Source organism: Columba livia, chromosome 6 (assembly GCF_036013475.1).
Source record: "Columba livia isolate bColLiv1 breed racing homer chromosome 6, bColLiv1.pat.W.v2, whole genome shotgun sequence".
NCBI classification, from domain to species: domain Eukaryota; kingdom Metazoa; phylum Chordata; class Aves; order Columbiformes; family Columbidae; genus Columba; species Columba livia.
The window spans coordinates 30,441,838-30,463,495 of NC_088607.1; the positions used below are offsets into that span (position 1 = coordinate 30,441,838).

The 21,658-nt window shown below is 37.2% G+C and overlaps 1 protein-coding gene across 12 annotated transcripts in view; it reads left to right on the top strand.

Annotated features, from left to right (window-relative positions):
- The window catches only part of GRID1 (glutamate ionotropic receptor delta type subunit 1), a 564,590-nt gene that overhangs the window by 492,725 nt on the left and 50,207 nt on the right, over positions 1-21,658 (top strand). For all 12 annotated transcript variants that reach the window (XM_065067788.1, XM_021297291.2, XM_065067780.1 and 9 more), the window contains 3 exons: positions 16,365-16,466; positions 17,929-18,126; positions 20,143-20,467. In XM_065067788.1, the coding sequence (XP_064923860.1) occupies positions 16,365-16,466; positions 17,929-18,126; positions 20,143-20,467 (625 nt within the window). The remainder of the gene's footprint in view (positions 1-16,364; positions 16,467-17,928; positions 18,127-20,142; positions 20,468-21,658) is intronic.

Below are 21,658 nucleotides of genomic sequence, written 5' to 3' on the forward strand. Positions count from 1 at the left end.
CGCCTTGTTAGATAATAAATCTGGTCAAAATGTGAGTCTGGTGTTAGTCTTTCTACATCTAGCACAGAGGCTGCTGACAAGCTGAATTGGAGGTGCTTCCGTATAGAATAACTCCTAGTTCTCTGAGGGATGGTGGTGGCACATGCTCTGCACTTTGCTTCCCCTATTTCTTCCCATCCCAAAGTGCCTCCATCAAAAATTTTTGTTCAACAGAAACTATTCAAATAGAAAGTATTTTTATTCAATGGAAACTATTTAAACAAAAAAATAGAGAAAAGTGTTTTCTCTATTTTTCTCCAGCATAGAACATTTTGTTTTCCAGGTCATCTTTACAACAGTATCATATTTTTAGAGAAAGTGTAGAAAAAAAGATGTTTAAAAAAAAAAATTAAAACCTCTATGCACCTGGGACACAGCAAACCTGGCTGTACATACAGACTGGGGGTGAGATGCTGGAAAGCAGCTCTGCAGAGAGGGATCTGGGGTTTCTGGTCAACATCAAGTTGAACATGAGCCAGCAGTGTGCCCTGGCAACCAGGAGCGCCAACTGTGTCCTGGGTGCATCCAGCACAGCATTGCCAGTTGGGCAGGGAGGTGATTGTCCTGCTCTGCTCTGCACTGGTGCAGCCTCACCTGGAGCACTGTGTGCAGTTCTGGGTGCCACAAGATTAAAAAAAGATATAAAGCTACTGGAGAGTCTCCAGAAGAGGGCTACAAAGCCGGTGAAGGGTTTGGAGGGAAAGCCATGTGAGGAGTAACTAAAGTCACTTGGTTTGTTCAGCCTGGAGAACAAGAGACTGAGGGGAGACCACGTTGTGGTCTGCAGCTTCCTCACAAGGGGAAGAGGAAGGGTAGGAGCTGAACTCTTCTCTTCGGTGATCAGTGACAGAACCCGAGCAAATGGCAGGGAGATGTGCCAGGGGAAGTTTAAACTAGACATTAGGAAAAAGTTCTTCACCCAGAGGGTGCTGGAGCACTGAAACAGGCTCCCCAGGGAGGTGTCACGGCCCCAAACCTGGCAGTGTTCAAGAAGAGACTGGACAATGCCCTCAGACACATGATGTGAACTGGGGTTTGTCATATGCAGGGACAGGAGTTGGACTTGGTGATCCTTGTGGGTCCCTTCAAACTCAGGACATTCCATGTGCATTTTGGTTATTGTGTTTAACAATGTGTTATAAATATTGGCATGAACCACATTAATAGCCAGCATTCTGTAGTAATTTACACCATCAAGGAAATTTTTATCAGATCCTAAGCCAGATCTGCCATAGACAGGAAGAGTGTCAGTTTGTTTTATTGAAGAATATTGAATATGAAATCTTGCATGAGCTGTACGTCAGCAGTTTTTGCAACACCCACTAGGTGACATTTAACGTGTCTGTGAAGAAATCTGTGTTGATGTGATGGGCAGTTATGAGGACAGGAATGATGTGCTGGTGACCACCATTGTTTGATGTGATTGCCGGTCTCTTAGTCTTGTGAGGTTCTTTAACCAAAAGTTTGTGACATATTCATCTGCAGCCCATTATACAAAAAAGCCTTAGTTCTCTTTGGATTTCTATATATACACACAGTCTCCCTAATATTGCCAATCTATTGCAGACTGAAGTCCTGATTAAAGTTATTGACATCAGATTTATTCATATTAACAGAAAACTTCTACTTGTTGAGAGGTCCAACATTCTTTCCCCTAGCTGCTATAGTACCCCCTCAAGACCAGGAGATTTGGTATAAATAGAAGTGTCCCAAAAGAAGAACAAGGTTAAAAAACGATGAAAATTAGTTAAAAATATTAAGGATTTTTTTTTTTTTTTCATTTCTGTATGTCTATTTACGTTGTGTCACAGTGACTGCAACATTTAGTACTGAAAAACAACTTAAGCCACATACTTACAAGGGGTAACTGCACAGGCTTCTTTATGCATACATATATATCTGTCTATACATATCATGTATATCATATATATACACATATGTAATGCCAACTGTGTGTTCCCTAACAGAAAGATGAAGAAATGCCATTTTTATGGTAGCCCTAGGTGACCATAGGGTGGGATACATTTTTAAAGGAGAACATGTTAGCTGATTAGATGATTAAGTCTATGTTACTCAGCAGAGTGAAGGTAAAGTCCCTCACTGGAGGAGCTGTCCCTAATCAGGATCTACCTTTTGAAGGACCACAAGAAGAGTTGCATCTTGTGACTGAAGGACCACGAGAAGAGTTGCATCTTGTGACTCTTGGGGTGAGGGACCTGTGACCTGGGTACGCAATCCCTCTGACCAGCCAGGCTTTTTAATATGTTTTGACTGAGAAACAGTGAAATTGTTTTTCCTTCCTGGACTGTGAGTGATTCTTGTTCTGGTACCAGACTGACAGCACTCAGAGTAGATCTCGTTTTACAACTGAGCAAAGAACAGATGTAGCTTTCAGAGTCTGAGCTGCCAGTTCTGGAAGGACCTCAGCTATCAGAATTTTTTCTCCATCCTTGACTGTGTCCATTTTCTATGCTCATCTGGGCACAGGTTGTTGACTAACTGTGACCTTTGGAGTGCTAACTATAGTAGCATTTTAGTAGCATCACCTGGGCTAATGCGAATTTTTTCTCCATCCTTGACTGTGTCCATTTTCTATGCTCATCTGGGCACAGGTTGTTGACTAACTGTGACCTTTGGAGTGCTAACTATAGTAGCATTTTAGTAGCATCACCTGGGCTAATGCGATTATGATATTTGTCACCTATTCATTCATCCCTCCCTGTAGCTGCTACAGTTTGAAATTTGCCATGGAGATAGTTATTAATATGTTTAATGCAGACATTTCTAGTTCAGTAATGGGCAAGTTTTCACTCAAGTATCGTAAGCTACTAAAAAAAACCCAAACATCCATGTCAGCTGGAACATTCCTGAAGGCCTGATGTGCTTTGTGCAGGTGGAAAAACAGTCTACAGAAATACTCAAAGTTCAGCAATTGCTGCAAATTCCCTTTAGCTTTATGAAGAGTTGCAGGCAGCCAAATACTAAAAAAAAAGTTATTTTACTCTGAGCCTAGTAAGAGGAAAGAAATTATTGTTAGTTCGTGGCTTTCTATTTTGTGTACACTACTTTTTGGTTATGCAAGGAAATGGTTTTACGAAGAGTTCTCAACTAATACAGTGGAGAGCGTTATCATTTTTTCTTCTGCGTTGAAGTTTGTTTTTCCAATAAACATTAAATAATTCTACATCTTACTGTGCATATCGTAGGTAAGCATTTATTTTCTATTTTCTAAGTATATCTTATCTAAATATATTCCATTTCTATTAACAAGCAACATTTGCTTACCACTTCCCTTGTTCAACTGTGTCTGCATTTTAATGCTGAAATGCATTGTTGAAGAAAAAGTAGATTTTTAAGGCAACTTTTCCAAAATCATTTTAAAATAAAGATTTAATAATGTATCAGAAATTTGGCTTTCCAAAGACAGCTTTCCAGTTTTTGACAGACTGATTTTTGGCCAATCTCTATTATTTGAATAGAGTTGGGTTTTTGTCTGAGTTTCTATTTTAATTTTTTTCCCTCTGAAAAATATATGAAAGAACTAGAAGAGATACAGAGGAGGAAAGAGGGTGATTGGAGATATCAGATTGCTTCTATATGAACAGACTGTAGAGACCATAATTCTTTAGACAAGGAAGCAGACAAAGACATGAGTGTGGCTAGGTGTTTATGAAACAGAGATGAAAAAATGAAATGGGAACAATTATTCATTTTTTTTCTCATAGCAGAAACCTAGAGGATACTTAATAAGATGAACAGGTAGCCGGCTTACAACTAATAAAAGAAAGTACATTTTCAGAGACTGTATGCTTATATTTTGGAATTCATTGCCACAAAATCTGTGGAAGAGAGAAGTTTAAATGGACTCGGAAGACCTTAGGAAAATGAATGCCTGATGGGTCCACTGAGGAAATAGTCTTTATATTGCATTAAGGAGATATTTCTCACACTTAGAATTTCATGAGAGGGAATACTGATTTTTTCTTTAAATGTATAAATGGCTGGATAACCATCACCATAGCAACGAAAAGAATATCAGGTTAAAGCAGTAAGGAAGGGATGTAATGAATGTAATGTGTGTGGGCTTTTTTCTCCTTGGATATGTTGTGGTAATTCTTCGCCATATTTCTGCATCTATATTCCTCTGAGAGCATTGCCCATTTTAGCACCAATGCTGTGTACAAATACTTTGCTGTTTATTGTTGAAAGACTACTTGCCCTGCAGTGACCAAGAGCCATTTACACTGTAGGAATCAATCTTGCGATGTTTTAAGCTCAGGTGGTCTGCATGTGAGATCTGATCACTTGGCCGTTCCCAGAGAACTGCTACCTTTCCCTCAGGCTGGCTTGTCCTGTAAGGTCAGGGCTTGGTGGCAGGACAGATGGGTGGTCAAAGCTGGGGTTGTCACCACTTCTCTGTGACTTTGTCTTCTCCCACTGAGAAGTTCAAACCATGCATAAATCATGTCTTGTTTTCTAATTTGATCAGGTTCAAATTGTCGGAAAGCTTTTCTCATCATAAATCAAAGCATCAGGTACAATATTAAATGAGCTTTGGAGCAATTACATAAACTTACTAAATTATTGAATCCTTCTAAACGTGATGTAGGGCTCTCTTGTAAAGTTTCTTGGAGATCACTGTTTATTTTTAAAGCTATAGTAAGGAATCTGAAAGGCGAGGCTTTAAGTATTACAGATAGTTCAGGCTGTCTTTCTTAACTCCTGAAATTACTTATCTTTGACTACTTTGCTCAAATTACCACATCCTTTCTAGTGATGGAGTTTTGCTGGCACAGGTTAGTTTGCGGAACTGAGGAAAAGTATTTGTTACTGTAATCTTTCTTATTTACCTTATGTGCACTGTCTGTAACTATGTAAAATTTTCAGATATTCTGTATTTTCAGTATTTCTTTGAGTTTTCCTTTTGTGTTGAGAAGGAAAAGTTCTACAATTTGTGTTGTCACATTCTATGAGGTGCAAGGAAAAAGATTAAATCATGTTGTAAAGATCAAAATAAGGGAAAATTCAGTACAGGTAAATTCAGTAAAAATGGAACTTCTGAATTTATTACAGGATTTTTCAGTGTTCCATAGATATGATTCTAGATTCCCATGCTGATAACCAGGTCTGGTGAAAATACACTTAAACTCCTTGGCAGGACATCTTTGACATTTATCATTGCTACCTATGTCACCAGAGAATATTTTTTAATGTTCATGTTGAAGTACCAGCATTTCATCTGAGACTTTGACCTCTTTTTGTTAATCTTTAAATTTATTTTTAAAGTTATCTTTATAAATCCACATATTTTGATTTAAAATGTGAATAAGATATTTTTCCTCTACAACACTGTCCTTATTGTTATATCAAGACTGCCACCAAAATATTATGAGGTAACTAGATTAATAGCAATGATAAGAAAATGAAATAAAAGAACAAACTTATACCAATTTATTGGAAAATGTAAGAAGACATTGAATCTCAAAACTTTGCCATTGAAAATTTTAGTAAGAATTTTATTTTTTAAATGTTTTTCTACAAAAAAAAAAAAAAAAAGAAAATAGAAAGTTGTGGAGCTTTTCAGAACTATTTGGAGTTTGAAAGAAGAGCATTACTTCAACACAGGATTGAGAGCTAGCTCAATGGGTAATGCCAAAGAGTGGGCTGAAATTTACTTTCTTTCTGAGATGACTCAGTGCCATCAACCGAAATCAGAAAATGAATTCATGATGGCCAAGCTTCAGGAGGTCTGCAGCTGGTGAAGTCACACCATGGCCCTTTTCCCACATGATCATAGAACGGGCAAGGCTATGAAAAGATCAGTCGCTAGAACTGCAGATACATACAAGTTTCTTGAATATGTAGTGAGAAATCAAAAGCATTCAGCTCAGGTTATATCCAGGGAATCCAGTAATGAATTGAAAAAAAAAAAGAGCAGATATTTTGACATAACCAGCCAATTGTAGTGTGCCAGTTAATTGCATAAGTGCAGAGCTCTCATGCAGAATGCCTGGAAAAGATGTGGTTTTCCAGCTGCACAATTCTCTCTTGCTCTCAGTTCCCAGTAAAATTCTCAGAACATCACTGCAGGGAGGTATTTGGTTATTACACTGAAAAAAGCATGACAAGAACCTATAGAAAATTGACATGAATTTGTATTTGTTGCTAGATCCAACTTTTCAATGGTTTGTTTACAAAACAGTCTGCTGAGTTCACTATTGCGCAGATAACAAGGGTAGTTCTGCTCTCAAAAACTAGTAATTTCCCACCAAAAAGCATCTGGAAGCTTTGAAAATAATCTGTTCTCTGTGTGAAATGGATTTATTTCCATTTTATCTGCACATAATGAGTAAAGACAGGGGGACTGGTTCAATTTTGTCCACAAGCGGCTACTCTTGAACTACCTGACTTACAGTATTTAACAGCAGGGTTCAGGGTATCTTTGGAGTCCAGCACCCACCAGCAATTTTTGGTTTTCAAAACTGCAGAAGAGAGATGAAGGGCTTTTCTTCCGAATAGGTAACCCAGTGGTAAGGAGCTCATGCTGTAGGGCTTTTCAGCCAGTCATTTGTGACATCTCTTTTGGACTTTATCTTTGGATTGGTCTAACATTTATGACTACTTATCAGTTTTAATATTATACTTAGAGACCTTCTTGCTCATATCAACTGGTAATTTACAGTGCCATTGGGACATGTCTGATTCATGTACCCACAATTAGTTTATTCAGCCCTTAGAGGAATTGTGATGCTGCACGTACATTTTTTTTGCTATAACAGCCCTGCCATCTGATTCAACATCAGCTCTGCTACTTCACAGCGTATTGTTCATATCTTAAACCCTTGAAAAGTGCCAAAACTGCAGATAGAGGTGGAGGTTACCTGCCTATTTTACAAGAGAAAAACCTACAAGATCCTAGAAGAATTTCTTTTCAACGTTGTTTTTGCTGCATTTTGATTTTTTGTTAGGGAAATGAAATGCAAAGAATCGGGGACAGATACTTGCCTCCACTTTAGAGAGAGGCCATCAGGGGATAATATCCTTGTTGATATTGTTTTCATCACTCTTACGATTGCTTCATTTAATACTACATATTTTCCAGTGCCTGTGTTGCTGCAGTGCCCCCCACTAGTAACATCAACGTGCTGCATTCACAGCTTCTTGAAAGACTAGTATTAATTGAAGCAATTTATTCTACTAGAACTGAAGATGGCCTATTTATATTTTTATGTAATGAATATTAACGGGTTACATTTATCTTGTCATGTCCTGTCAGCTCCTTTTCCTGCTTTATGCACATCTGCTGCCCTGTATGCTCTTTGCTCAGGCTTGACACAGGACATAGGTGTTTTCTTAGATGATATCTAACAGAACAGAAATGCTCACCAGCTATCACAATATGGAAAGAGAAGCAATCCTGAATTGGTATAATTGTTCCTTCATTGACTTGCTGGCAGAATAATGTCTCGTTCTGATAATCAATGGAGCAATATCTTATTTCAGCAGAAAGTAATTTTCATAATTGATGTCCTTCAACATAATATTAAATGCAATGTATATGCAATATAAAATATAAAATACATGGTGCTGATCCACTTACAAGAGGTATGACAAGTCTTATACTGTGTCAATAAAAGTTGTAGGGTTACAGAAAACTGCAGCTTCAATTCTGCATGAAACTTCTCAGTCACAGCACTGAAGAAAGCTGCTCTATACACAAATGCATGTACAAGAATAACTTAGCTTCATTAATATTAGTTGCATAAGGCATAATGTGTCTAATCTTCATTTATGTTGTAGAGCTCCACTACATGTAAAATAGTTGGCTTTTAATAATATGGGCATTACACTTAATTGAACTGAGCTTTGGCTAATGAAAAACATAAAGGAAACCGCTTCCACTTGCATCAAAATATTTTGTATTCTCTGCAGTGAAGAACCATAAAAATAGTGGCACAAGATCCTTCTGAGTTATGCTAGGTAAGGTCGAAATTGTTGATTGCAGTGAGGAGTAGAATTTGTAGAGCAAGAGCTGAATAACTACTTTTTACACAGGCTTCTAGAGACTGAAGAATATTAATACTGAAATACCAAGGCCTCTGCTTGTAGTCCTCTCTCCTCCTAAACTACCCCCACACAGTTCTGGGTTAGGTGTTGTAGTTTTTCCCCTTCAGGTTTTCCCTATCAATTGCATAGAAATTATTGTAAATGAGATGGAGAGAAATTACTCTCTGGATTATAGTGGTTCAATACTGTAATTGATCTTACATGGCAAAAATATTCTGATAATAATTTGCATTTTTACATGTAATTTTTATTACTTTTCAGTGGACTTGAGCCTTCTGAATGATTTTGAAATTTTTCTTCCAATTTGTATGAATTTTCTGCTTGTTTTTATGTGCCTTCTTGCTGAAGTACACTTTGTTCGCACAATTAGAGATTAGTGTTTTCTTTAATCTTAAGCAAGATTTTCCAGGACTATCCATGAGACAGTGACTCCATTAACGCTACTCTTCTCTCTTAATTGTGAGCCAGTTCCCTTACATGGCTTGAAGGGCATTATGCTTCTTCAAGGGCAGTCTTCTTGTGGCATCTTCATCCTAGACATTTGCCATTTATCTCGCTGTGCTTCTCAGAAGAGCAGTGGTGTGTATCTGTTTCCTTAGATGTGTCAGTTTGGGTCAATTTCTCTTTCCTACTCAAATATCTCCATCAGTGTTCTTGTACTTTGTTTTCTATTCTGGGTCTGTGCTCAATTAACTTTATATAAGTGTAACTCTCAGGATTTTATGATACTATGTACGTTTGCTAAGTCAGAGAACAATTGTAAGTGATTGTAGTCTGGGGCCTTAAATTGCTTCTGTGCACTTCCTACATGGTTTCTTCCTGGCTAAGTTCTAGGAATGGCTTCATTTCAGCAGTGGGAATGGATTTTTCTGTCAGAGATGAAAATCTTTGAGGCTTTCAAGTATTCAGGAATCACACCATTCATCACAAAGACTAAACCAATATTTCTGACCTTTGTGAATGATAACATGGCCCCATACTAACCTTAAAGATAGTGATTAACCCAGTCACCTGAGATGTGGCAAACTGCTGAGATCACAGGCTAGACCTTGCACCCTGGGACTTGAATGGAGTTGTTCTACATATGAGAAAAATACCTTAATCATCTTTGTCTAGGATCCAGCATTATGTGAAACACTGGTTCAGATTTGATATCTCTAACTGTCAGGCTGTTCTTCATTTTCCTTCATATATGAACTTCCTCGTATCCTGGATGTGCCAAACATTTCCCATGAAAAATTGTTTTGTTTAGAAATACCTAGAAAAGCTCTACCCTTTTATCTATTTTTCATTTCATATTCTGCATTGAGAATAAATAAATGTTTCTCAGAAATGGTTTGTATTTCATGTGAAAGGGTCTCTGTAGATTATTACGACTTGGCAGCAATAGTTCTGTTGTGTGGTAGCTAGTTTTATTTCTATTTTATCCATTTCTTAATCATCATTACCTTCTATATTCACAGTTGCATCTTTTCTTGTACAAACTGACTCCTCCACCTGAGTAGCAGTTGTCCTGTTCTCCCTTGATTATCTTCCAGCATTCCTAAATCTCGTTCAGACAGATTAAACACAGTATTAAAACTTTGCTAAACACAGTATTAAAACTTTGTATTCTTCTCAGCTATGTTGTGACTGCTGTCTGTGCAGCCTATGTCATGAAACCCGTGAAGTCCAAAATTACACTGGTACATTTGCAGCTATAACGTATTAGAATCATAGAATCATTTTGGTTGGAAGAGACCCTCAAGATCATTGAGTCCACCACCATTTGTATCACCCATTTACAGTTCACTTCCACCCTGCACAATTTTAACATTAATTTCTGCATTTGTTTCTTCATTTGAAACAAGTCTGTTTCTCATTTTTCCTTTTCATAAGTGTTTGCTTCTAGTAATGTAGGATGCATATTATTGTTTCACGTCTAGGTTGTTTTCATTCCCAATTATTTTTTTCACTGTTCTGGTCTGACATATTTGCAGTGCTTCCCAGTTTTGAGCTATCTTTGCATCTTAGACATTTTAATGTTAGCAATTTTCTATTTCCCATTCCAAGTCATTAAAAAAAGCTATTAAGTAAATAAGATCTTAATAGTGGCTTGCTCTAAGGTACCTCAGAACTTCTCTCCTCGTCTTGATACATCATTCTTCGTTTTTGCTTAGAAGTTAGTCTGTAAATCATGTGACATTCTTATTCAGAAAACTAATTTGAATTGTCCTAGGTGAGGTTACACAAGACCCTGTATGACACAAAACTGAAATTCAGATACAAGTATCTTGTCATCTTCATTTCAGCTACTTGTTCTGCAGCACTATTGAAAAAGAAGTCAAGTTTGCCCAGAATGGCTTGTGTGTTATAAGGTCTTGTTGCCTAATGCTTGTCTAACTGTGATTCTCTAGAGATGTTTTATTATCATTTGTATAGCACCATAAATCTTCAAAGCCCCACAACTAGAAAAAAATGCATTCTACCCCCTGAAGATCTCACGTTCTTAAAGGCCCATTAAAGCAGCAACAGTCACATAAATGTCCTGCACGGAAAACCAGAGTCCTGTTGAACAATGAATAGTGACATGGTAACCATAGAGGAGTCAGCCCTTCCCTACTTCCTCATTTTTTCTTACTTTATATTGGCTAGTCATGGCCTCTAAAAAGCTTAATGTCTCAAGAGATGGATGATGCTGTTAGCTCAAGTATCAGGAAGGGGAAAGAGCGGCTTTCCACGGTTTCTCTGCCCTTCTCTGAACTTTTACCATGCAGATACAATCCTTGTGTGGCCATGTAGTGAGAAACTGTGTGTTTTGAGCATTGAACAGGAGATGATAAAATTATAACCCAAAAGACTGAGAGTATCTCTACCACTTAAGACTTGCTTCACAAACCTCTACTTCGTAGTTTTAATAAGTTTTGAAGTTCTCAGTGGCTCTATGGCTCTGGGTGCATGTGTATTCCAAACCGACTGCAGATGTTTGGAAACAAGCTACATCTTTAATACAAATAAATGCAGAATATCAGAGTAGTGTAAACATCTGGACGTAGATGACTTGCAGATATTTCACTGCGAACAAGGTCGAGTTATGCTGGACCACAAAATATAGCTAAAATCAGTTTAGCTGGTGATTTTGTAGGTGTCTTATCCTTAATAATGACCAGAAGATTATGCTTCAGAGTAGAAATGTTAAAATATTCCTACTAATTATGTAGCTGTTATAGAAATAAATTGTATCAGTGTTTGGATTTACTTGCAAGTATGAGAGTGGATACCTTTCTGTCTTTCTAATCCTGTTTTATGCAACTATGCATTTTACAGATAGTGTCCAAACAGTTTTTAAAATTTTTCTTAATTATACTCCCATATTTCAAATGGAAAGATTTTAGTCTCTCAATAAAACTCCAGTCATAAAAAGGGAAATGATATTTCAGGGAATCCTGTCAATTCCTTAAGAATGACACATAATCCAAAGTGTGAATCTTACTAATTCCTTGCTGTGAATGATATTGAATGACACCAAATTGCCTGGATTACTGCTATACTGCATTAAAAAAAAAAAAAAAAAAAAGAAACAAAAGAAAAAACAAACAACAAACAAACAAACAAACCCAAATACAAAAACAAAAAAAACCACACCTGGGCTTAAATGTAGATCTTTACTTTACAATGGATTTCCTTTTATTCCTTAGACCTGCAACACTAAAGTGTCTGATTTGCTCTGTTTATTTAATAGGCCGCTGCCTTATTTACTATTTATCTCTTATAAACATTCAGTTTCTTGTTTAGATATTGTTGGGGTTTTTTGATGCTCATGTTTGCTTAAATCTGATTTTATAATGACAAATGTTTCAATAAGGTTTTAGTCATATTGCAAGACTGGCAAAGGCAGTCAGAGGTCCCATCGTGCAAAATATGCATACATGGTACAAGGATATCATATTTGATATACACTATGTCGACTTCAAGTTTAGGAACCAAGTTGTCATCAAAGTAAAATCCATTTCAGTTCAACTTTAATCTAAAAGCATTATCAGATTGTGAGTGCCATGGATTAATTTACCTAACTCCATGCACAGAACAACTTTAATATTCAGAGAAAATGTGCTCTGGATTGATACAGGTGTCCTTCTCTCACAGCCTGAGAACTGCCTGCCTCACACCCTCTCTTCCATTTCTTGGCTGTTAGAAGTTTTTCAGGATTGAAGGCAGGGGTTTCAAACTTGATTTGTTTGGATAGTGTAACCTTAGCTCCAAAGGAGTTACCAGATAAAAGTTTTCAGGTTTTGGTAAGAGAGAAGATGCATGGTCTGGACCGATTGTAACCCTTTCAAACATTACTGTACATCTGCTGAAAATTATCTTGTTTGTTTGTTTGTTTGTTTGTTTTTTCTTATGGAAATCCCATTTTCCCTGAAAAGTAGATCATGTTTAGGATGGCATTATACTTAAAATGGTGTTAGACAGCAGTGATGTGTTATTTGGACAGAAACTACAGCATCATAAATGTAATAATGTAGGTGATCTTATTCACTGTTGTGATATAAATATTAAGTATTCAGTTTTTATGCTAATGTCAGTTTTCAACTGTATTTACTAGTAGTTTGGGATTATTTTCATCTCCATTTGTTTGGGCACAAGACAGACATTTGCTGTAGTCCAGTGGTGTGAGTGTTCACAGCAGAGTTAGAAAAACTAAATTCAAGTTCCTGAGTGAAGCAATAAATAATTACTGTGTAATAGAGTAGCATGAACACGCAGATCTTGCTGATGAAGAGATGTATATCAAATAACTGAGATTATCACCAGTTTCATCTCCTAAAGGAAGTGGCACATAGGCTCTCAATCTAATTGTTCAAGTTCACAGGAGGTAGTAAACCTTGCAAATCAGTGTTTAATGCATGAGGCCTTTATTTATTTAAACAGAAGGATTGTCTGCCTCATTGTGCTGATAATAAGGATCTTCACATTTCTGTGGAGTTGGTTCTGATATTCTCTGGTTTGAGTTTACCATGACATCCCAATATGATTTCCCCTGGGAAACTAATCACTCAAGTAAGTGTTGGACAGCCAGCAGCTGCATCATTAACGAAGTAATGAAACTCCTTTGTAGGATTTGGCTTCTAATTTATCGATGGGAACTCAGGATCCCCAAAGTTACATTAATATCAAGTTTTCTTTGGAGATGCTGACAGATATCAGTACCTTTCAGGACAAAATCCTGATCAGCAGGTTCATGAGGCATACTTTGGATTAGATCTTTTATAATTTGACATTCCTGGGTTGTCTGGCCATGTAATTGTTTTTCTTGTGTGTTGTGTATGCTTCCTTGGAGCAACACATTCTGGAGGTTGAAAACAATACTAAAATTGCAACTTTCTCCCTCCAACCTTTTCCTTGCAGTTCTGGTTGAAAATGTAGTAAACATTGATAAAGTTCAGAAGCATGCTCTGAGTCAGAATATTTCAACAAATTACCTTTTTATCTGAATTTCAGAGTTGTTTCCTCTGGTTTGTCTTTATTGAATTATTGAGCTTCTGACGTATGGCTAGAGCTATAAGATTTCCAGCAATATGGCTGTTTCAGAAAGAGAAGCTAGGAAGAAGGTTTAAGTTGAAAAGCTTTAAAATAGTAGGTCTTTTCAAAACTTGAACTCCCCTAAGCTAGTAACTTGAGAATCAAAGAAAAACCCCTCACCCAGACTGTTATTAAATATATGTTCCAGAGACCGTTAATTTTCAAAATAGATCCTACAGGTGTTGATTCTACAAGCAGTCATTTGTTGAAACCCTTTATTCCCTATCAGCTGACGGCTGTGCCATAGCGTTTGGCTTCAGACTTCTGGTACATATGGTACATAGTTCCACAAAGAATGAAACTCTAATGGTCTTATCAAATAACAGCAGTACTCATTGTGTTTAGCAGTGCTGGAAATTAGTTTCTCGGGCACTGATCTTGACAGGTCAGCTGTCACAAATTGGTAGACCTATCTGTAAATACATCAGTCCTATAAACAACATTCCGTCTGCAAGAAGTGGAAGTTAAAACTGGCTCACTGCTGAACAAATTAAAAGTTCTATGCACAAGGATGCACAGGAAAAGTCCCTTCTGGAAAAGGTTTTCCTTGTGTTCCATTTATCGACTTCATCTGCACAGTTTGTGCCTCTGTAGAGAACGCTATGGAGTTCTGCACTGAATTAAATATGCTCCTCCTCCTTGCATCTGCCCCTACTGCATAAAAAAAGGAATCTTTTTCTATCTCCTTCTGAATAAAATGAATAAATTTATGTTTTTGCACTGGCTTGTTTCAAGCTTCTTTTAGGAATTCTTGGTGTTAACACAGAATGCAAAACATAGGGTATTTGAAAAGTCTAAGTCCTTGATATGAAACCAGACAGAGTTTTTGAAGGGAAAAGGGATAGGAGGAGGAATTGAAATGTCAGTCCACTAGTGGTGAAGCAATAAATGAATGTATTACATTTCCCAACTTTTAATAAATATTTAATTACCTTCTATGCAAGCCACCACATGCATGAATACTGGTGTTTGAAGTCTGTTGAGCCCTATTGATTTATGTCATTTGACAAATAGGTCAGTTTTGGCCATAGCAAAAGCTAAGAAACATCTGGACATATTTCAGAGCAGGCATCTACATTTGAATTTGAAAGATACTGTGCCTATAGGTATCTACCTGTGTTGCTGAAGACACTTTTATGTGCGGAAGCTCTCCTGTCACTCCAAACTGGCTTCACAGAAGGAGAGTTCTCAATCAGCAATATTCCTCTTTCAGGAGTGACATTAGGAAGCTGAATATTATTCAGTCATTCTCCTCCTCCATCTTCCAGGTCAGTTGGATAAAAGGAGATATAACTTAATTGTCTCCTCTTCTGTGTCTCAACTTTGAAGATTCAGTGACTATAGAATAATTTGCACTAGCTGTGATAGTTGTGATGGCTTAATATTCACTGAATGTCCCGATCTTTTCTGGTTCCCTGTTTATTAGTTTAGTGCATGAAAACAAAAATAAAACTGTACAGATCTCTCCCACCACATTTTATTTGTTGGTTGGATTTTTGAAGCTTAAGGATAAAGCTGAAGTCATAGAAATAAATCATGTAAGACAACTAGCTATAGGCATCTGGAATGAAATAAGTTCTTTCCAAGAAGGTTTTGACTTGTTACATGAAAATTAGCTTCTGGCAGGAAGAAGCCACATTTCACAGATCTTGGACTATGTTGAATTTCTACAGGGCATGCCTTCAGCTAACAACACTGCTTCCACATATGTAAGCATAGTATTGGTGTAGTAGAGCTGAAACAAAGATGGAAACAGTTTCTACTTGATACTATTTGTGACTTTTCTGAACAAAATGACACTGTGGATTCTGTTTGAAGACAAAAGGAGTGTCTGACTGCTGCTGCTGCTGAAAAGCATATTTCAAAAATCCAAAGGTCACTAAAGACTGACTTTCCTATTGAACTTCTTTTATTGAATTTTACTGCATTTCTCTTCAGAAAAATGCTGTAAAATCGATTTTTAAAGCCATACATTTAATTGAAAGATAAAATATTTAGATGCAATGTTCCAGCGATATATCCTGAAAACATGCATCTGGGTACATCTAGCAGATACATGAAGTACTAGTACATAGCAGATATTTTATCATCAGGACCCTGAGAACTTGAGGGGCTGTAATTGTTTTACTGATGAGGTAGAAGTAGGGCAAGAAGAGAGAAAATAGGACTTAAGATAGGATCTGAAGAAAGTCCAAGAGAGGAGAGGAGACAGTTTGATACCATAGAATCTATGTTAAGAATTTATGACGATCAGTGAACAAGAATGTTATGCAGCAGGAAAAAGGGTCAGTCTTTGATAAACAGCAGGGAATTATATGAAAATAGGAGGAGATCTGAGCAGAGAGGGAAATGTGGGATAGTGAGACCCCAGATAAACCTGAGGACTGCCAGGTAATATAAACTTACTGGTGAGAAATGCCATATCAGAGTGAGATAAGTGAAATAATATGGCAAACACTGCTGATAATAGAGTTGCTATGTTATGGGCATTGATGACAATGCATTCAGGCAAGGTACTTATTTATGTCTGTTCACCAAATCTCACTAATTCTGATTCTACATTAAAAAAGCACACACTTCTTTTATCCTCTCTGTATCAGTTCTGTATTTGGTCCAAGCGACTGTTAAATGTTTGTGTAAATACTGAAAGATTTCTGTCTAATAGACCTTCAGTCTCACTGTACTTTCTGTTCTAGTTGGCAACATGGGACTCTGAGAAAGGACTGAATGGCAGTCTACAAGAACGACGTCTGGGCAATGACTTACAAGGACTGACACTCAAAGTGGTGACTGTCTTGGTATGATCCTATTTAAGTTCAGGAAGCAAATGCTCAAAATAAAAGGGACTTGACTGAGTATTTTGGGCGCTTCCCTCTGTATTTTTTTATGTCATTTTCAGTTCTGTATTTGTTGTGGATCAATTATATAAGGCAGGAAAATAGATTATCTTTTTTTATTATTTTATGTGAAGCTGTGCACTGTCAGAAATACATAGCACTTGTTTGCTTATGCTTGTTTTCTGCAATTCAGTTCTTACTAGGCATGGAACGAGCACAGGGCCTGAGTGCATGATACCATACTCTAACTTGGATACGGAGTTTGCAGCATTTCATGGATTTTAAGATCAGATGGGCCAATTATGATAATCTAATCTTGGCTGTTGTACGCTGCAGGCTGTAAAATTTAATCAAGTGTTTTCTCCATCAAGCTCATAAATTCCCATTGTTTTCTTTTGGGACTACTGTCTGTCAGCAACCAGAGTGGTAGAAGAGCTCCTGTTAGCTAAGTGCTAAATTAGGGTCAAATTAGCTCTTGAATACATTCCTGCCTAAAATATTGTAGTTTGCAGTTTGCAGAATATGGTGTCCTTCTGTGATTTTTGTTTTTCTTTTTCTAAATCATGGTACAAATAGGAACTACTGCATAAGATCATTAAGACACTCGCCCCAGCCCTCAGTTTTCTTTCCCATGTCTGGTGACAGGTGAGGTTATGCTGTAGCCTACGTGGGAGGTAAGCAGATCCCTTCCATGAGAACATCAGTACCAGGCTGCAAAGGTGATGGCTGTGCTGCTGGCAGCCCTGGTGTTCCCACACAGTGGAGCCCATACCTGACAGAAAACATACCATAAAATGTTGCATTTTCCTCTTCCTGAAGCATACTTTAATATAAAATACTGCAAGAACCAGTAACCATGAAAGTTGTTATTTGAATTTTCAAAATTTTAAATATTCACAAAATGCAGCATTTTTAGCTCTTGTTTTAGTATGTGTCCTGGATGAAAGATTAATCATTGTCTCTAAAAGAGGGCTCTCTAAATCTGATTTGCTCTGAGACAGATGGACAGTAGTAATGTTCCTATCTAGGACTTGCATGCTTAACTTAATAATACCTAAGATAGGTATCTGTGCCCTCTTTATAGCCAGTAAGAAGAGGTAGGCACTTTAGAGAGCATTTAATCCTCTGGACACTGGGAAACTCCTAGAGGGGGTTGAATTGTCCTCTGGAGTCTCTGCATCTTCTCAAGAACTGTGGAAAACCCAAGGCCATGGACAGGACTCAGATGCTGAAGCACGGGTGTCTCGTTGGGATCCCTCATAGTATCCCACCTGGCCTACAGTTTTTGCCTCTGAAAGTTATGCATGTCTCAAAATGTGTGCCAAATTCTTGAGAATTAACTCAGGAAAAATCCTTCTGCCAAGAGTAGCAAATAAAAAAGCTTGTTTCAAGTATCAGTTAAGATGGTTTTTTTTCTTCCCAGGAAGAACCTTTTGTGATGGTGGCAGAGAACATACTTGGGCAACCAAAACGGTATAAAGGGTTTTCCATTGATGTCCTGGATGCTCTTGCCAAGAATCTGGGCTTCAAATATGAGATATATCAAGCTCCTGATGGCAAATATGGACAGCAGCTTCAAAACAGCTCCTGGAATGGCATGATTGGAGAACTCATTAACAAGGTACACAGAGAAGAAGCTACATTTAAAAAATAGAAAAAAAAGTCCTCTTCAGAATAAGATGTCAAAGCTTTATAAGTGGATTGTTTAAATTCTCACCTTCCTCCATGCCAGATTACAAGGGAATAAATTAGGGTGAAAGCACTAGTGCAGAATACTTCAGAGCTATGGGTGGTTTGAGTGTGATGTAAACTGTGCATTTTAAGACCATGTACACAGGATAGGAACTAGGGAGTCTGCTGCACTATGTACTCCCAACTGTTCTCAACATAAATTGTATCAGTGTAAATCGGTGTGTTTACATAGTTGTAAGAATAAGAAGAGAGGATATGTACATATGTGTGAATGAATGACTATAGAAAATAGATTTAAAAGACATTCTTAAAATATTAATTACTATTTTTTTTTTCATTTTATCTTTGCTACTTGTTTGTATGTGTAACTTTATTTGGGTCACTGTGGCAATGTGTTTGATAATGATCAAGCGTTTGACTCCAAAACAGGAAAAATGTCCCCAGTAGTATGCCATAAAGAAGTATTTTAAAGGACCAGGTTTTAAAGTGAACTCAAGATTATTCATTCATTAAAATTTCTTTTCTTAATTACAGTCTTGCAAATGAGGACTAAGTTAACTGAACTCCATTGAAGTAAATGGAGAAAGTCCGTAGCTTAAAACCTCCCAGAGAATGAAATTAGAGTGTATTTTGTTCACGATCTCGCTATCTGACATGGGACAAATGTTAATCAAGAAGAAGAATCAAAGCAATTAATATTGCATGTTGCTGCCCTTTGTAGTAAAGGTTACTTTTCTACAGTGGAGTTATTACTGAAAGTGAAAGTTTTCTCATTATCTAGTAAGTAGGCAGCTCAGTATCTGGTAAGTAGATGTTTAGGAAGAAATAGAAGCAATTAAAGTAATAGCAAACGTGTGTATGATAATGGGATATTCTTGGCTGGTGCTAGGAAATATAAAGAAGTTTTTACTTATTTTGCATTGATATAAGCTGTTTGAATTTCATTTTTTGAATATGTGGTAAAAAATCATGTTAAATTTCTTTGGAAATTGCTTTCTTTGAAGCAACAAAATACCTATTATGGTATTTTTAATAGTATTTCTGCTACTAGCTTTTCCCCTGACTCCAAAGGATTTCAAAACAGACCTTCCTCACCTAGAATTTAGTTTACTTTCCCAACTAAACCTGGAGATAAGAACAAAAAGTACATTCTGTTTTTTGAAGACAACTGCTTTTCTTAAGGTGGAAAAATATGCAAATCTAATTGCAGCTCTTCAAAAGCTTTGGGAATCTTGTTAACTCCTGTTTCATCTTTCACTGTGTTTGCATGCTCTTTAAGGACCCTCTATAAGTAATACCTACTCGCCTTAAATGTTGAGGTCAAGGCAGTTTCAGAGGCTAAGTTGCCTCTGGTGCATTCTTCCAGCTACTAGTGTTTGCAGTTGCTTTATTCATCTTAAAATAATAATAATAATAATAATAATAATAATAATAATAATAATAATAATCTTCTCCCCCCACCCCACCCAGTTGCCATATGAAATCCCTTCATGAATATGGGAAGTTGGCAACTCTGCAGGGAGAAACAAACATTAGCTCTTTGTAAGTTGTTATCAAATACACAGGCTAAATAAATGGTGTTTCTTTCTTATTGTTTGCAATGCAACAGTTTAATACGGTTTGGAGTTTTAGGTATCCTTTGGAAAACCAGTGAGGTTAAATAAATTACACTCATTCCAGAGAGGAGTCAGATTGATGCTTTCTATTCTAGAGTACTCTGACAGGTAATGTTTCACTATTCTGCTTTAGACCAGTAAAATTAATTAATGTTCAAGTCATGCAACTGATTGTGGTTTTATTTTTAGATAATTTGTTTTAATTTGTCTAAAGGAATGGAAAGGAATGCATGGAGTCACTTGGTGCTTAAAAAGTTTCTCCTCAAGGCTCGTGCTGGTAGAGTTCATGGTGCAAGGAAGGGATGTGATCTGTTCTGTTTGTCTCGCAGAGAGCAGACCTAGCCATCTCAGCCATCACAATAACACCTGAACGAGAGAGTGTTGTAGACTTCAGCAAGCGGTACATGGACTATTCCGTGGGCATCTTAATCAAAAAGCCTGAAGAGAAAATCAACATCTTCTCTCTCTTTGCTCCTTTTGACTTTGCGGTGTGGGCTTGCATCGCTGCAGCCATCCCTATTGTTGGTGTCTTGATATTTGTCTTGAACCGGATCCAGGCCGTCAGGGCACAGAACGCCTCTCAGCCGAGTCCTTCTGCTTCCTCCACCCTCCATAGTGCCATCTGGGTTGTATACGGCGCCTTTGTTCAGCAAGGTACTTACTCGCTTATTAACACCACTGACGGATGTTCAGAAATGTTCTACCTTGGGTAAAGTCGGTCAGGAGATGTTAGTCCTGGCCAGAATGAGAAGGCTGGTACGGGGGGCAATAGGTTTTATTAGCCCAGCTGATGAAAAGTTGGAAGAGGTGGATAAGTTTTGGGGGTTATGATGTTCTGCTTTTTGGTTTCTCAGTAATCTAGAAAAAACATTCCATGCAGGCTTTTACATGATGGGAAAATAAGCTCTGAGTGTGAGAAATAAACTCTATAGCTACTTCATGCAGAAGTACAATACTTCTCCAGCTCTGAAACCAGCAACTTCTTCAATTGTTTAAATCTAATTTTAGAAATTGATAAGTTTTTGAACTAATGTGAGACAGTTTATCTTTTGATTCTTTGAACTGAATAAGAAATTTATAGTAAAGTAAATAACTTTAAAGATAGGAATCTCTAGACATAGGGCCAATCCTATTGGATTCAGTAGGATTGCTACCATAATCAAAGTTACTTTTGTAGATAATTGTTTAAAAAATCTGCCCACACAGTTTTTGTCAGGAATCTGTAATGTTAGTACTATTCTTAGAAGGCAGGTTTTCTTGAATGCTAACATATTAGCATGTTTTTAATATTTTTCTAAATTTTTTTCATTGTGATTGCAAACTTTTAAAGCTTCAGCTGGAAAATCGTTACTATTGCTATGGAACTTGGTCCTTTATCTCATTAAGGTGGCATCCCTAGTGGGTTTAAGTATAGTAAGATACAATCAACACAAAATACGCTGAAGTGACTAGCACCAGCTGTATGGTAAGGTTTGGTCTCCAACAATATTAGAGCATAACTGTGCTTGAAGCCTGCTAGAAAGAAATCTTCACATTGTTTGAAATGTTGTAAAGAGTAACAAGTAATGCATCAGTGTTTGCAGATTTAAATAGAGCACAGACAGCACACAAACCAGTGGACAGTTTCATGAGTTTTTTCCAAATCTAAAATGGTTATTGAAAACAGAATATTACTATATTCTGAACACTGTAATGATTTAATTCCTGCAGATTAGTTGCGCTTTACCATTGAACTTCCTTTATTTAGAATATTTTTCATGTTCTGTAGATTTGATCCTCAATAATTGCCAAGGGTAATATTTTGAAAGGTGTTTTTCCAGAAGGGTATCCAGGGCAAGAGGTTGA